This window comes from Mesoplodon mirus (assembly GCF_964341445.2).
Source record: "Mesoplodon mirus genome assembly, chromosome: 3".
NCBI classification, from domain to species: domain Eukaryota; kingdom Metazoa; phylum Chordata; class Mammalia; order Artiodactyla; family Ziphiidae; genus Mesoplodon; species Mesoplodon mirus.
The window spans coordinates 171,975,529-171,992,303 of NC_138978.1; the positions used below are offsets into that span (position 1 = coordinate 171,975,529).

The window sequence follows — 16,775 nt, forward strand, 5'->3', positions numbered from 1 at the left end:
TCCAGCTGTGTGTGCTCATATGTTTGTTTTGCATGTGGATTGCAGACTTCATGCTCAGGAGGAAAGTATGTATGTTTTCTTTGGAGAAATGTCTATTTAGGTCTTCTGCCCATTTTTGGATTGGGTTGTTTGTTTTCGTGATATTGAGCTGCATGAGCTGCTTGTACATTTTGGAGATTAATCCTTTGTCCATTGTTTCATTTGCAAATATTTTCTCCCATTCAGAGGGTTGTCTTTTGGTCTTGTTTGTGGTTTCCTTTGCTGTGTAAAAGCTTTTAATTAGGTCCCATTTGTTTATTTTTGTTGTTATTTCCATTACTCTAGGAGGTGGGTCAAAAAGGATCTTGCTGTGATTTATGTCATGAAGTGTTCTGCCTATGTTTTCCTCTAAGAGTTTTATAGTGTCTGGCCTTACCTTTAGGTCTTTAATCAATTTTGAGTATATTTTTGTGTTTGGTGTTAGGGTATGTTCTAATTTCATTCTTTTACATGTAGCTGTCCATTTTTTCCAGCACCACTTATCGAAGAGGCTGTCTTTTCTCTACTGTTTATTCTTGCCTCCTTTGTCAAAGATAAGGTGACCAAATGTGCGTGGGTTTATCTCTGGGCTTTCTATCTTGTTCCATTGATCTATATTTCTGTTTTTGTGCCAGTAGCACCCCTTAGGGATGGGCGAGGCCTAGGCTCAGGACCCATGCAGCCAGAAAAGGCCCTGGGGGCAGGGCCTAAGCAGGGCGAGTTCAAGCATGGGGCGGGGCCTCTGCTTAGGACCTGTGCAGAAGGGGAGAGACAGCACTGGGAGTGTGGAGTTGCCTAGTTTGGCGGCAAGGTCCTGGGTGAGGGTGTGTGGGTGGGGTTTAGGCCCAACACGTTGGAGGGCGTCTCAGGAAGGGGTCTCCGAGTGTAGAGGTAGGGCCCTGGGTGGGGGTGTAGGGGCGGGTCTTGGGCTCTGCGGGAGGCTCCGAGGGCAGAGAATTAGGCCCTGGAGCCCAACAGGCTCCCCGTGCCTAAGCGGACAGGGAAAGCGCTGGCTGCGTTCCCTTCTGTCCCTCCGCGCCCCTCCCCCACCGTCTCCCCCAGGGTCTCCCCCATCGCCGCTGGACCCCTAACCGTGGGTGGGTCCCGCTGGGTGTAGGAACTCCTCCCCTCCCCCAGTCACCCCTCAGGGGTCCGGGTCCCGGAGATCCGGCCTTTACTTTTGCTCCCCCTTCCCTCCCTCCCACTCCCTCAGGCCCCGCGCGGCTGGAGGGGGCCTTGGTGGGCAGAGGATCAGGCCCAGGACCTCAGCAGGCTCCTGGGGGCCCAAGTGGACAGGGGAAACCTGGCCATGCTCCCTATTGATCCTCTGCCCTCCCAATGGTCCCCCAATTTCCCCCTTCAGGTGTGGGATCCCTTCCCTTCCCCTAGCCTCCCCTCAGGGGCACGAGTCCTGTCCTGCCCCCCTTCTCCTCCCCCCTCACTCCCCGCAATGCGCCATGTCCTACCCGGTTGCTGGGGGTTCCTCCCGTCCCCTTAGGTGTCCGTGGTCCCCCACCGGTGCCTGGTAGGTGCCCTAGTTATGCAGAGATGCGAATTCCACATCCTCATAGTATGCCATCTTGACTCCGCCCCCGTCCCACAATCGCCTTTCTATGGTACCATTCCTGCCAACTTTATAAGCCACCCAGAATGCTGGCAGCCATGGGATTCCTACTGGCATTTACTACCTCTTTCTATGCAAAGGTCGAGGGAGAAACACTTCTGGCTCCTTCTAGTTTGTCTCTGCCTCTCTCTTCACCCTGCAATCACTTTTAGTTATTTGAAAAGTAAAATTAAAGATTACCACGGTGCAAAGCAGCCTTCATGAAGGTTTACACAGTCACAGGATGTTATTCTAATGACCCCATCTCAGACTCCTTCCCAGTGACTTCCAGTTTGAAGCAGGTTGCCAAAGAACATTAAAGTGAAAATTAGCAGAGCACATGGGCTGCTCCTCCTAGAAAGGCATTTCCTGGTGTTTCAACACTTAACTTGTTTAGTAACAAACACCAGGACAGAGTCCTTAACTGTTCACCAATGTAGACCCCTGTCCTAAAGATGACAGTGAGAGCAGGGGCAGATGTGAAAAGGCTTACCCACCCCAAGCAAGTTTCAGAGGGAAATTATTACTCGAATGAAGATGTTTAAGCATCATTCATCCTCCACACCCACACACAAAACCCTTGTCAGTTGCCAATGAGTCAAGGTGCTGCTTTACAGTTAACAGAGATTTGAACTTGGGGTCCATGAACCTTCTGAAATTGTCTAAAAAGTTGCAAGTCTGCAATTTTTTAAAAAAGAATCCTGACTATGGGTTTTATCAGACTTTCAAAGGAGTACACGAGTTCTGTGAAAATAAGAATCACTGTCTTAACCCAACATACATTCTGGTACGGAAGCTTCGGCAAATCATCTAAATTCGCTGAGTCTCAGTGATAGGCAGTGATGGTGGTCCCATCTTGAGCATCCATGGTCCAAAAGACCCACTGAAGAATGCTGGAGAAATGCCTAATTGATCTGGAGTTATCTTTACGGTTTCCTACAGCTCTCAAACATTCTATGAGAGGTGATCCTTGGTATTTGATTTTAAAAAACAGAAAAGTATGGTCAGATTAAAGCAGGGGACACACAATGACTTGCATTTTCCTTTCTTAGCTATTATGTCTTGATCAGAAGCACTTACCAGTCCTCTAAAACCTTAAAATGTTCAAAACTAGCACTCTGTTTCTCTCTATATATATTTTGTTTAAACCAAACCATACTGAAAAGTTTAAACAAACAAGTTAAAACATAAAACAGCTCTGTTGGGACAGTGGGAGGAGTTGGGAATGGAGATAGGGAATAGGAGCCTCACCTGGTCACTGTCCCAACACACTTCCTTGAGCTGGTCCCAAAGCCAGAGAAACCCCTAGAAATACTCTCTACAGGAAGAAAACCACTTTCTAAGGGCACAGGGAGAGCACCACTAGATTAAAAACACTGCGATCCTCCTCCAATCTACCCAAGAAGAAACGCAGTAGAGTTTCAAAGGCAAATATTGAGGTCCCCTTCATTAGGCTGCACTACTGTCCTCTTCACCAGCAATAGTTTTGCTTCTGTACCTCCAAAAAAATTCTGAAAAACTAAATAACCTCTTGAACCTTTCTAAGTGGAGAGCTAAAATTTTTCATCATAAGTTTTTAAATAAAAGATGGAATTGCCAGTACATTATAAAGATTGGCCTTTTACAGTAAATAAATATAACATCATTCCCTAGGATTTATCCAATGGAATAAAATACCATAGTGATCTGATAACACTTATCACTTAAAAAAAACATAAACTAGTTTCTAATAATAGGGAATTTTATATTATTCATTTTCTCTTCTTTAATACCTATTTCTATTTCACTTCCTCTACAGAATTTAAATCTAATTCATTTTTAAGGTTAAAGTATTTTATTGATCACTATATCATACTTCTTTACACAAATAAAAACATAATTAAGTTGAAATGTAAAAGATGCAATTTTCTGAAACCATACATCTCTGCTAAATTCTTCACCTTTTTGATTGAGTTAGCATGACAATTACTTTTAGTACACAATTAAATAAAATAGCATAAACATACTACAAATTTTTTTTTTTTTTTTTTTGCGTTACGTGGGCCTCTCACTGTTGTGGCCTCTCCCGTTGCGGAGCACAGGCACCGGACGTGCAGGCTTAGTGGCCATGGCTCACGGGCCCAGCTGCTCCGCGGCATGTGGGATCTTCCTGGACCGGGGCACGAACCCGTGTCCCCTGCATCGGCAGGCGGACTCTCAACCACTGCGCCACCAGGGAAGCCCCATACTACAAATTTTGATAAGTAATTTAAACTTCCCTATTTAAAATGCTGTTGAAGATGCATCTCTACATGAGAAGAGGGGCTTTTTCCCTATTCATGTAACCTTGTATGAATATTATTTATTGATATAATCAAACAAGTTCAGCATCAATTCTATTCCTAAATTTCATTTTTTGAGGATTTTTAAGCATTAAGGACTTTTATTCATATGACTAAGTAAATGGAAATGGAAGCTTATTATAGCAATGTCTCTCAATTCTTTGAATTCCTTCCAAGTTTCATGTCCCAAATTACATAGTGATGTATTATCAACATTTAGTCAATGGTCTAGCATCTGACAACTTAAGTGGGTCTTCATCAAAGCTGATGAAAAGAGAGAAATGGAAACCACTGGACTTGAAACAGACTTGTTACACTATCATTTGAAGCATTCAAGTTGTCAAGATCTAAACCAATATTTTGGATGGTCTCTGTTTGGCACACCCACTGATGTTTTTCACATACAGAGGCAAGGCCTAATGATAAATAAGAGTCAAGTTATAAAAGGTATGATTTCTTTTATAAAATGGGAGAAGGACACATTTGTAGGCAGATTGGTTTTAGGAAACTGCACATGTTGGAGTTGAGAACCTGAACACAGATTTACTTAAATCCTCCTTGTCTGTGTACCCCTTGGGAAGCCAGGCTCATTCTGGTTTAAAGATTTCTGCTGTAGAACCTGGCATGGTACTCTTTGGGTACTGAATAGAAATATGGTACTAATAATAGCTGGTGATATAATACAATCCACAGAGAACTCCATGGGATTAAGTTTCCACTAAGGGATTATCACCATACTTCCTGTGCAAATAAACAGCACTATAAATCGTAACATTATGATACTCCCAGTGTTTGAGGCCAGAGGCCTCAACTGCAGAGGCCAGTTGATCAGTGTCCTAGTTCATAAGAACACAAAATGTGCCTGCTTATTAAAGCCAATATTCAGAAACTCCTAGATGGAAAAGTGCCAGGCTTCTTATACAAAGATAACCCCACTATCTGGGAGACTTGCACTGATCTGTGTTGTATCCACCTCACTGTCTGGTCTGGCTGTAGTCAACAGTGTATATGCACTGTGCACGTGCACACACACACTACCACCACCCACCCTCCCCATACAGCCTACATCATCCATCTCTGGAGCCCAGCTGTGGCAATTGAGAATTTCTATATGGGAAGGGTTTGGAGTAGCAATCTGGCCGGAAGAGCAATAAAACTTCAGTTGCAAAGCAAACGCACAATTTTTATGTTGGTGGTTATATTGGGGTAGCTCTGGATGAGTACAGATGCGGCAGCTAGGCTTGGTCATGTCACATATTCTCTCATTGACAACAACGCAGCATGGATTTGAAAGCCTGGAGGTTTACAAAAGTAAAAAAGTAAAGTGGAAAAAGCTCTTGTTTCAAAGTCAGGCTCTGCTTCTGTCCTTTTGAATGTTACTTTAGACTCTTCAACCTTCAGTATTTTCATGTGTAACATGAGGGTGTTGGATGAACATTTACAGAACTTATTTGTCTAAAAACACTTTAAAAATGTTAATAGATTTGATGAAATCCCAACAGAAGGGAGCTCATGAGAAATCATACTTGCTATAGATCCAAGGGGAATAAGTTTATTATTCATATATTAATAAAATTAAATATATATGTATATATACATGTATACATTAAGCATTGGATAATATTATAGATATATGCTGAAATGATAAAGCAAGAAAAGAAAACATAGGTCGATAATACAGGATAGACGACATAGCACAGCACAATTAGTTGATGCTCTGTACATCCAAGTATAGGTCAGACAACCGTATGGATCATGGAGTTTCTGTGTGACTTCTTAGTACTCTTGGGTATGGCATACCAGTTCTTAAAGGGAGATTATTGCATAATAATAATGACAGTGTTTATTTACATAAATATTACAAACTATGTCAGAAAAGCAAATACTAGTGGCACAAAGTAGTTACTCAATAAATATTTGTGGAATGAATGTAGAAATGAATTTTGTCCTGAGCCTTGATGCAGTGTCCAACTGGGGTAGGACTCAAGCAGAGCAGTGAGAAATAAAAAGGGAGCAGAAGGCTTGAGCCACCCACTAATGGAAACAGGCAGGATTGTAACTCAATACCATGGTTATTAACTAGAAGTTTTTGGCCACAGTGATTGCACATGGATACTAAAAGGAAGTTTTCTTTTCTTATTACAGGCCAGCTGCCTAAAAGCCATCTGGAACTGGAGATTTCAGAGAGTGGTCTTCAGAACCACCCAACTCTTTTGCTTCAGTGCCCTGATCTCTGGTAAAGTTTATGCTAACCCTTCACCTGGCCCTCAGTGGTTAGGGTAACTTCAAGTGGGAGAAGTTAAGGATGGCAGCCAGTTGTTATGAGGTATTAGAAAACAGTTCAAGCCCAGATTCCTGGAGGAAAAATGTACCCGACACCATCCTATTGGTAGAAAAGGCTTCAGGAAGAACGTAAACAGATATACCCAGGGCCAACGTATCCATTAGACTCAATAGACACAGGCCCACGTTACGTTTAGGGACCCATAAAAATGCCTTAATTTCTTTAAAAATCATTTCCTTCTAGGCCCCCCCCCAATGTTTTAGTGTATAATACTAATATGTTCATCTTTATACCAATGCAGTTATAAAATACAGTGTTTAATATTTTATTATTGAGGAAGGGAACTCCAAAGGCAAAACTGCCTAGAGTCCATGCAAGCCAGTATGCAGCCCTGGTGACATCAGAATAAAGTCTTCAGGCAAAAAAAATGCCACAGAGGTGCCTGTGAGGGAGGGACCAACGGAAACGACCCTCTTGTGGGCAGCAAAGAAGAAGGTTGAATAGGAACGAGACTTTATAAACAGGAAATAGAGCCATTTCCAGGTTTGATTGCTTACATTGTACACCTCTTCACATGGGAACTGGCCTCTTCTGGCTGGGGTGAGATCCCACCTGCTAGGATAACAATACCTCGCACCATAGTGCCCTTTATACCTTTAAGGGGCACATTCTTTATTTCACTTGAGTTCACAAACATCTCTTTAAAAGGCCTGTTTTAAGCCCTATTTTAACAAGTGAGTAAGCAGAGATGGAGGAAGTAGAGTAATTTATCAAAGGGAAACAGCCCAGAGCAGTGGGATGAGTGTAAGATTGCAAACCGGGAGGGACAATGAGCCTCTGCCACAAACCTGTTGTGTTTCACCCAACAAGTATGCAGCGAATGCCTGTTAAGTGCCAGGCTCTGTGCTTGGTGTTAAGAATCCAGAGGTAAAAGGAGACCACCATCAGGATTCAAAATCTAGCACTTGCGACCCATGTCATATAGACAGATGCTGCAATACCTGGCAGTAAGGGAGATGGAGACAGAGAAGGGTGCAGTGGGAGCTGAATACCAAGCCCACCTGGAGAAGTCAGGAAAGTAAGGGAGGAAAGTTACCACGCCAAAGTGGGCAGGGCAGCCAGAAGAGCAGCAAGAGCACGTGCAAAGGCATGGAAGTGGGACTTAACGTTTTGCTAAAAAAGTAAATATGGTGGGTGATGAGGCTGGACCAGCAGGTAGGTGCCAGATCATAAAGCATCTTACTTTCCCTGTGAAGAGGTAGCACCTGGAGATATGAGGCAGCCATTGAGACATTTTACATGTCATTTACTTTTGGCTTGGGCAAATTATGTAATGTCTCCTCCATTTATAAAAGGAGAAGATTAGATGACCTCTACGGTCCCTTCCAACTCTGGTATCTTATGATTCCAGCTCTTGAATACCAAGGATCCTCAGAAGAGGACATTTTCTTATTCCGACTTAATGTATACTTTCAAGTAAAAGATGGAAACCACTCTTTTTCCTTAAAACAACTAGATGAGACATAAAAAGGTCATGTTTTTGGTATTTGTCTTCTAGTCAAACTCATCTGACTACACAGAAGTGTACTTATGCTCACAATCTCCTTCTCATTAGGGGTGCTAACCTGACCCACACTTTCCTTTACTTAGAACTAATTAACCAGAAAGAAGTGGCAGCGTGGACCTATCACTACAGCAACAAATCATATTCATGGAATTATTCCCGGGCGTTCTGCCAGAAGTACTACACGGATTTAGTAGCTATCCAGAATAAAAATGAGATTGCTTACCTCAATGAGGCCATACCTTACTACAGTTCTTACTACTGGATTGGGATCCGAAAGATCAACAATCAATGGACCTGGGTGGGAACCAAAAAGACTCTCACCAAGGAGGCTGAGAACTGGGCTGACAACGAGCCCAACAACAAGAAGAACAACCAGGACTGCGTGGAGATCTACATCAAGAGTTTGTCAGCCCCCGGCAAGTGGAATGATGAGCCCTGCGGGAAAAAAAAGCGGGCACTGTGCTATACAGGTAGGGCCTTCTCTGCTCTGAAATCTGACTGTTTATAAAAAATGCCTTCCCTGGTTCGTTAATATAGCCCCCGAGTCAATAACCTTGAGTCTCAAAGTCAGGGACATGAAAACAAAGAGTAAACTGTCAATCAGTCAGCATTATTGAGCACCTTGAAGTTCAGGGTTAGAGAAAACTGGCCTTTTGAAGCCAGAAGGAAATTTTAATATCATCTGGTCCACCCTTCTAATTTATAATTGATGAAATAGATGCTCAGGAGATTTGTCTCCTAAAATTTATGTCCAGAGCTTTTTTGTACCACTGTGCCCTAGAATAAGAGACTGTGTAAGTTGAGAGGGAACTTGGCCTTGCCTCTAGGAGATACAGTTGTAACGAATACCTATCGAACCATCAGTATGTTCCAGGCATTACTATTAGTTCATGTGTCGTTAGTCTATTTAGTATTAGTTGCATTTAGTCCTCATGAGAACCTCATCAATCAGCTCCTTCTACTGCCCTCATTTTGCTGATGAGGGAAAGGTTCAGAGCTATTCAAGAACCTGCCCAAGATTCTAAGTTCCTTGATGATGGAGCCAGTTTCAAACTCATGTTTACTCCGAAGGTGGTATTTTTAGCCACATATGCAACCACACTCTTTGCTCAACATTCTCAGGAGGCAATTTGAGAACATGACCAAGGATGACAGTGCTTTACAGATTCCCTTCAACAGCAACATATCTCCAGGTCCATTGGACTTCGGTAGGGGATGAGGGGTGAGGAAAGGGAAGAGGTAACTGAAGGTGAGATCCTGTGAGTATATTTGATTCTCCACTCTCCAGATTCCAGAGTAAGCAGACCTGCGTGAAAGCTTGGTCTTCCTGTGGTCAGGCGCCTCGTGCCAGAACTGATTCCATCTTTCTGATGTGGCTTCCCATTCAGAGGAGCCCACCTTGCCCTGGGTAGCATACAAACACTGTAGCTAGGGAGAGTATGGACTGCCCTGGACAAGGGAGTCCTGAATACTCTGAAGCTTCTTCTTCAATAAATCATCTTACAGATGCCACACTCTGCTATATATGTTCTAAATTTGTTAGATTATAAACACCTCCCCTCAGAAGCCCTCAACAATAATGGAACAGAATACAGAGTATAGTGTATTCCCTGTACTTTCTCCCTCTCCTCATACAGCCTCCTAGCTGAGGGGAAACATATCCATACACACATTGTCATGTAGTCAGATCTCGTTTTACAAATAACTTATTATCATATTTAATAAATAAAATAATGACCTGTTCTTTATAGGCCAGGACAGACATTACCAGAGTGTTAGCTCATCCTACTGCTCTCTTAGTCAGCTCCCTACCCTTCCTGGGCTGTGCCTCCCTACAACTGTCCTGATCAGATTATCTTGGCTGCCACGAGAGGTTCCAATAGGCCACTGCTTCCCCTCCCCACTCAAACTTCAGCCTCCATATCTGCAAGATAGTCTTCCTCAATAAAGCTTGCAAGGAAGAAAAGAGATTGCAAATTACTGGCATGAATGATAATGAACAAGGCCACCCCTCTAGGCTGCAACAATGGCAGGCATCACTAATTGGTACAATTTCACCCTAACACAGTTGGCTTCCACCTCCACTAATACAATACTCTAGGCATGGATTGCCATTTTGCCGTCCAAGATGTAAAGAATGTAGGGAACCATCAGTTCTCTGTGGGAGATAGATGAGAAATAGATAGGTACACTGCACTGCAACAAAAAAACTAGGCTGGAATAATTCCCTAAATGTCAGGATTTCGTAGACCTCAGAACAAGGTGTCAAGGAAAAAAAAAAGATTGATTCATTGAATCACCATTATGTTCTTTCCTGGAGATCCAAGAAATAGATAAGTAATTAACCTGCCTGGAAACCCTGAAATGGAATAGAATACAGAACATTGGCTGTTTTTCCATTCCTAGAGATCTGAGATCCTGAGGAAGCTACAGTCAGAACAAAATGTTTATGCTCCAAGAGCATAGGGCAGGCAGGTATTACTATAAGGCACTGGTGGGTCAAGGTGAATAGGGTGGAAGACATGGACCAAACTTCTATTTAGAAGCTCCTGTTGCTTCCTGCATCTTCTCTTTACCTGGAACCCTTCCCAGTGGTTCAGTGCAGCTTCACCAAACTCACTGGCTGCCATCAGAACTTCCTGCTGTAGAACACTGCATGGCTTATAGAGCTACAGCATCTCAGGGTGAAGAGGGAATATAGAGACCAAATAGCACAACCCGCTCTGTGACATATGGATTTCCTCTTGTGACAGACCCCAATGTAGACCCATGGTTGGCTGGGCTTAGGTAACACCACCAGAAAAGAGTCCAGCCACAGACCTTGCTCCCAGCTGTGACCTCATCAATAACAACACTCTCAGTGCTTTCATGGTATCAATTCTAATACTAATCTACCACCAAGGGCACAGTACATACACCCTCAACAAGTCTCTTACAGGAAAGAAACTCTGCCCCTCCTCTGTGCTGTCACCCAAGTGGCATAGACTTAGTGAGGAGGGCCTGGCAGGCCAGTCATCTCTGTACCATCTAAATCTGGCATATTTAGACTTGTGACACAGTTCCCCATAAGGTCATTTGTCCTTGACCATGAGTAGGTCTTAAACATCTCATTCAGCTGCTCATTCAGCCACCTCCGCCACGTGGTGTCGGGCATAGACTTAGACCAAAGATGGAAGAAATCTGGCCCTAACAGTGGGCAGGTTGGGCTCAAAGAAGTAACTTGCCTGAGGTCACATAATATTAGGGAGTGGAGCACGGATTCTGACTATGTATGCAGGACCCCGGCCACCCCTGGTTCCTAACCTCCATGCTGTGATATTTGTCATAGGAGTTTCCATAAAAATACAACTCTATGAACGCTCTTAGTTAAAAGCCACAACTATTTCGTACCACACAGAGGAGTTTCACTGTCTACACATGTATTGGTGGCTCCATTTGTCCCTCTGTGTTCACACATGGCAACCCCTCTTCAGGCAACACTAAACGCAGCCTAAAATAGAAGCCAGGGAATGCTCCAGCAGGCTCCGACAGTGTCCTTCACAGAAACAAGCTGGCTCTCCAGGGGGTGCTGTGGTTTTTCTGTTGTCTGGCTAGATCAAGCTTACCCAAGTGGGACTAAGTCTGTGACTTGGAATGAGTCCAGCTTTTCTTCACACCTCCTTGGAATGCCCATGATTCTGACCCTTCTGTACCCATGCAGCCTCCTGCCAGGATATGTCCTGCAGCAAGCAAGGAGAGTGCATTGAGACCATCGGAAACTACACCTGCTCCTGTTACTCTGGATTCTATGGACCAGAATGTGAATATGGTGAGGCCACTATTTTGTTGAGAGTATCGTGGTCATTGGTCTTGTGCTAGAGGCGATGCCAGGAAGAAAATCATGTTGGAGTTGCTCCCGTGAGTAAAGGCTAGTCCCAGGGCCTCTCTCTACCATCTGTCAGTCTGCCTCACTCGAGTTGTCAGAGACACACACTCAGGGTTAAAACACTTTATTCTTAGAGAGAGCATTTCCTCCCCAAATCTCCAAAGGTAAAAGGGAAATGAAAAGGCAGTAAAACAAAGAGAACTCTTTCAGGCTAATTTTGCTTGTTGGGAATAAAAACCAGTGAAAGAATGATTATTTCCCAAGATGCAACCAATACAAAGCTAAAGATGAACAGGTTGGGTTAGAAGTCCAGGGAGATTGGTTTGGGTGGGTTATACAAACAGCTCAGTTTTTAGCAAACTTGACATTGTCTTTCCACCCGCAAAGAAAGAAATCAATATTTCATCCCCACAGTCACAGAGTGCAGCGAATTTGACCTCCCTCAGCACATGCTCATGAACTGCAGTCACCCTCTGGGAAACTTCCCTTTCAACACACAGTGCAGCTTCCACTGCGCTGAAGGGTACACACTGAATGGACCCAGTGAGCTGGAATGTTTGGCTTCTGGAATCTGGACGAATACGCCCCCACAGTGTGTAGGTACGTAGACCCAGTGCTTCCCATCTTCACTCACAACTAGAATTTCAGAGGGGAGAACAAGCTTCCCCCATTTCAAAGACAAGGGAAATGATGAGGATCTACATTAGATGGGAAATTCTGCTGATGACTATTACCCGTCAACCCGAGTAACACTAATTTTAACTTTCATGATTTTGTATCTGTGGAGTGAGGTAGTCAGTTTAGCTCTTGATTCTCAGGCAAAAGCAATACAAAAGGGTCCTTCTCCCTTCATTAATTGCAAAGTGAACAGAGTACCATAATGATTTAGGGGTTGGTATTATTAATTTGATAATTTTACCTTGCTTCTTTAAAAAGTAAACAACAAAAGGATGCTTGGATCTTTCCAAACAGCTATTGAAAGTACCATTTAACCACCAAAGTTCATCACCTGCCTGACACTTTGGGAAGATGCAGACAGCTGTTGCGGCATCTCAAGGCTTCCAAGGTGCTAGGCATAATCTAAGGTCTCATGCCATTGTTCTGTGGTTGTTTCTAGCTGTCCAGTGCCCACCCCTGAAGTCTCCTGAGCAAGGAAGCATGACCTGTTTCCACTCTGCAAAAGCATTCCAGCACCAGTCCAGCTGCAGCTTCAGCTGCGAAGAGGGATTTGCATTAGTTGGGCCAAAGGTGGTGCAGTGCACAGCCTCGGGGGTGTGGACAGCCCCAGCTCCAGTGTGTCAAGGTGAGTTTCAGGCAGTTGGGGATGTATAATGTCCACTGCACCTGGTTCTTGATGGGAGCACAGATGAAACTGACTAGCTTATGGAGAAACTGGCCTGAATCACCACAACTTGACTCTCCTTTTACCTACCACTCAGCTAGATTGTGTTCATCTGGGATAGGAAAAGAGTGTCAGGCTCTAGAAAAAAAAAAAAGATGCTGATTTTACTACTTATTTAAAACAACATTTAAAAGTCCTCCTTTCCCCAAAACTCACTGTCCTCAAGCAATTTCAGAACGACCTCATTCATAAATTTCACGTAAGAGGGAAAGGGTAGCATCTACATCTGTAAGTAGACACTAGAAGACCTACCAGGACAGGTTTATAGCAGTAAAGGGAATAAAGGACATTAGAAAAAGCTTGAAGGAGTCTTTTATTTTAAAGAGATTTAGGTCCCCCTGAAGCCTGGTACTACATACAAGTCTGGACAAACATCACTAGGGTCTCCTGAACCTTACAGATTCCTAGCGCCACGTGGATTTCCAGAGGTGGATTCACCATTGCTCTCTAGCTGTGGGCATGGTTTTTCTCCTTCCTCAGTACCTTTCTCTCTGTCCTTGGTTGCTCTCTCCAGCTACGCAGTGTCAGCTCCCGGAAGCCCCTAGCAAAGGAACCCTGGACTGTGTCCATCCCCTCACTGCCTTTGCAATGGCTCCAGCTACAAATTTGAATGTGAACCTGACCATCGAGTGAGAGGCTGGGACACACTCTGCTGCACTGGCCCTGGCTGGGGGACTGCACCCTTGCCAGCCTTCGAGGGTAGGATTTTTCATTAGCAGCCCCCAGTGCACCGGGAAGGAGTCACAGCACAGTGGAAAGATCAAGGGCTCTTAACATCAGGGTGACCTCCTCCAGGCTCTGGCACTGAAACAGGTTGTTCAGCATCCGGGAGGCATGGTTTTCTCCTCCATGAAATGAGCTACGAATTGCAAGGAGCTTCAATGAAATATATAAAAAGTATACAATTAAATAGCTTGTATAACGTACCTCGCAGAGAGCCTTTGTCTCTGCCTCTTTTTTCCCTCCCTGCCTCATTGGTGTATAGAAGCTGTGGGTCAGTGTCCTTCCTACACTTCAGATGGAGTCAGAACAGTGGCTATTAGGACACAGAGAGAGATTGCTCATCATAGCCCTCAGTGGTAGCCTTTGACAAAGGATCAAAGGAACACTGCATTGAAAAAGAGGGTGTGACACAATTCTAGGCAGTTAGCTAATACCACAAAACTGAATGCTGTGTAATTGCCTCACACCTTCATCTTCTAAAGCAAAAATGGGGACTAGGATGGGGGAAATTAAATGTTGGGTTAGGGAATTCCCGGGAGACCTGGATTATAAACCCAGCTCTACTACTCTCTACATGTAAGACCTTAGGGATGTCACTTAAAATTTCTGAACCTCACTTTTCTCATCTGCCAAGTAAGAAAGAAACACTAGAGGGGCTTAAATGCCCTGATTCTGTAAAAAAGAGAGGTCTAAGGTCACAGTGTACAGGTAGTCTTTATACTCTGATAAACTCCAGGAGTATCCTGGAGATGAAATGCTTTGTCAAGGAAGAGCAGGAGGAAGCCAGTCTTTATCAGAACTGAGGTCACTCGGGGCTTAATTGTGCTCAGGAACTGACCTTGGGCTGCACTCACTTGGCAATTGCAGTCTGATTAGGATGACATCCTGTGTTCAAGAGACAAGGCTCTTTCAGGATCATTTAATAGTGCTCGGTATTAGAGTGCCAACAATAAGCTATGTTGTTCCAGCCTTTTCCTTAAAAGTCCAGCCTGCTCTATATCTCCTCCTTCCAGATCCAATTTCACAGATATTGCCAGTAAATATTTAAAGAGCACCTTCAATGCCCAAAACACTGCCAGGCTCTGGGAATACAGCTCTGGATGAATGACACCAGCCTCAAGGAGACTGTGGTCTAAGGGGCAGAATTACAATAATGCATGAACAGCTCAAGAACAGGGAGCACACTGGAAGAGCTTCTAGCCCGAGCTGGGGTGGGCAGGGAAGGCTTCTTAAGGAAAGTGAAGTCTAAGCTGAGACTTGAAGGGCAGGTGAGTGATCCAGGTAAAGAGGGACATGGCAAGGTGTACCCGGCACATACCTCTTTTCGACAAAGGAGGATTTAGGGTTCTGCATATACTGACAGTGTGGGTCGAAAAGATGGGGCATCTCTCAAGGGGCTCTTCTGAGAAAGAATTGAGCCTTTCTACTGCCCAGTATCAGACAATCACTTTTTCCATTTAGCCATTGCCTGTGAGCCTCTGGAGAGTCCTGTCCACGGAAGCATGGATTGCTCCCTGTCTTCGAGAGTGTTTCAGTACAACAGCAACTGTAGCTTTCACTGTGCTAAGGGTTTCACACTGAGAGGAGCTGACACAGTTCGATGTGCTGATCTGGGACAGTGGACAGCGCCAGCCCCAGTCTGTCAAGGTACTGTGATAGCATAACGTTGCTTCCCTGCCTCTCAGCTTATGAAAGGCATCAGCATGTGCATTTAGCTCTATCATTCATTTATTATTCAAACATTCACTAAGACTCTGTTATGTGCCAGGCCCTTTGTGTGGGCACTCGGGATGAAGTGGTGAGTGAGGGCAGTCTTAGGCATGTGTTCATTACAGTATCCTGAAACGCAAGGCGAGGGCTGCATGAACTGACATGGATGTCGTGAGTTGGCATGAAGGGGGTGGGGGGGCTGGGAGGAAAGAATTATGCATGAGGAACAGCATGGAACAGTGGAAGGGTAATGACAAGACATTTAGTCCAGTTCTGTCATTTCCTGGCAACAAGCTTTTGGTCTCTCTGAAACTCAGTGTCACCTGCAAAATAAGAGTACTGTTATCTCCGTTACCCACCTCACTAGTGGTTGTGGATTAATATGTGTAAATGCAAGCTTGAAAATGCTACGAGGGACTTCCCTCGTGGCACAGTGGTTAAGAGTCCATCTGCCAATGCAGGGCACAGGTTCCATTTCTGGTCCTGGAAGATCTCACATGCCACAGAGTAACTAAGTCTGTGAGCCACAACTACTGAGCCTGCGCACCACAACTACTGAAGCCTGGGCGCCTAGAGCCTGTGCTCCACAACAAAGAGTAGCCCCCGCTCGTTGCAACTAGAGAAAGCCTGTGCACAGCAACGAAGGCCCAACGCAGCCAAAAATAAATAAAATAAAATAAATAAACTTATTTAAAAAAAAACTGCTATGAGCTTTACAAATGTAGGTAAAATAATGATCATAACATTACCTTGTAAATCATATGTCTCTGATCTGATTTTACAAAGTGATCTCCTTTAACAGTTCATGTTCTCAATATTTTGTTCTTGAAGAACTGAGGCATGGGGAAGTCACAAAGATTATTTTTTTTTACAAGAGGTACCCCACACAGAATTTATGTCCCAGAAATGAAAATATTGGTACTTCATGTGAGATCCCAAGCAATTTATGTGAACCCTTGGGTCTAAGTATACTTGATTTTAAAATGAGGCAGTGGTTTGAAAGTAGGGCCTTGAAGAGAGATGGATACGCCCACGTTCATAGCAGCATTTTTCATAACAGTCAAAATGTGGAAGCAACCCAAGTGTCCATGATAGACGAATGGATAAGAAAAATGTGGTATATCCATACATACAATGGAGTATTATTCGGCCTTAAAAAGGAAGGAAATTCTGACATATGCTACAACATGGATGAATCTCAAGGACATTATGCTGAGTATAGTAAGCCAATCACAAAAAGACAAGTACTGAATGATTCCACATACAGGAGGTACTTAGAGAA

At 44.0% G+C, this 16,775-nt stretch overlaps 1 protein-coding gene across 3 annotated transcripts in view; it reads left to right on the plus strand.

The window, feature by feature from the left end:
- SELP (selectin P) overlaps positions 1 to 16,775 on the plus strand; it is a 41,052-nt gene that overhangs the window by 4,467 nt on the left and 19,810 nt on the right. For 2 of the 3 annotated variants that reach the window (XM_082615545.1, XM_082615546.1), the window contains exons 2-7: positions 6,088 to 6,178; positions 7,877 to 8,263; positions 11,494 to 11,601; positions 12,073 to 12,258; positions 12,776 to 12,961; positions 15,245 to 15,430. In XM_082615545.1, the coding sequence (XP_082471671.1) occupies positions 6,088 to 6,178; positions 7,877 to 8,263; positions 11,494 to 11,601; positions 12,073 to 12,258; positions 12,776 to 12,961; positions 15,245 to 15,430 (1,144 nt within the window). The remainder of the gene's footprint in view (positions 1 to 6,087; positions 6,179 to 7,876; positions 8,264 to 11,493; positions 11,602 to 12,072; positions 12,259 to 12,775; positions 12,962 to 15,244; positions 15,431 to 16,775) is intronic. The other variant, XM_082615547.1, reaches the window with a different exon arrangement.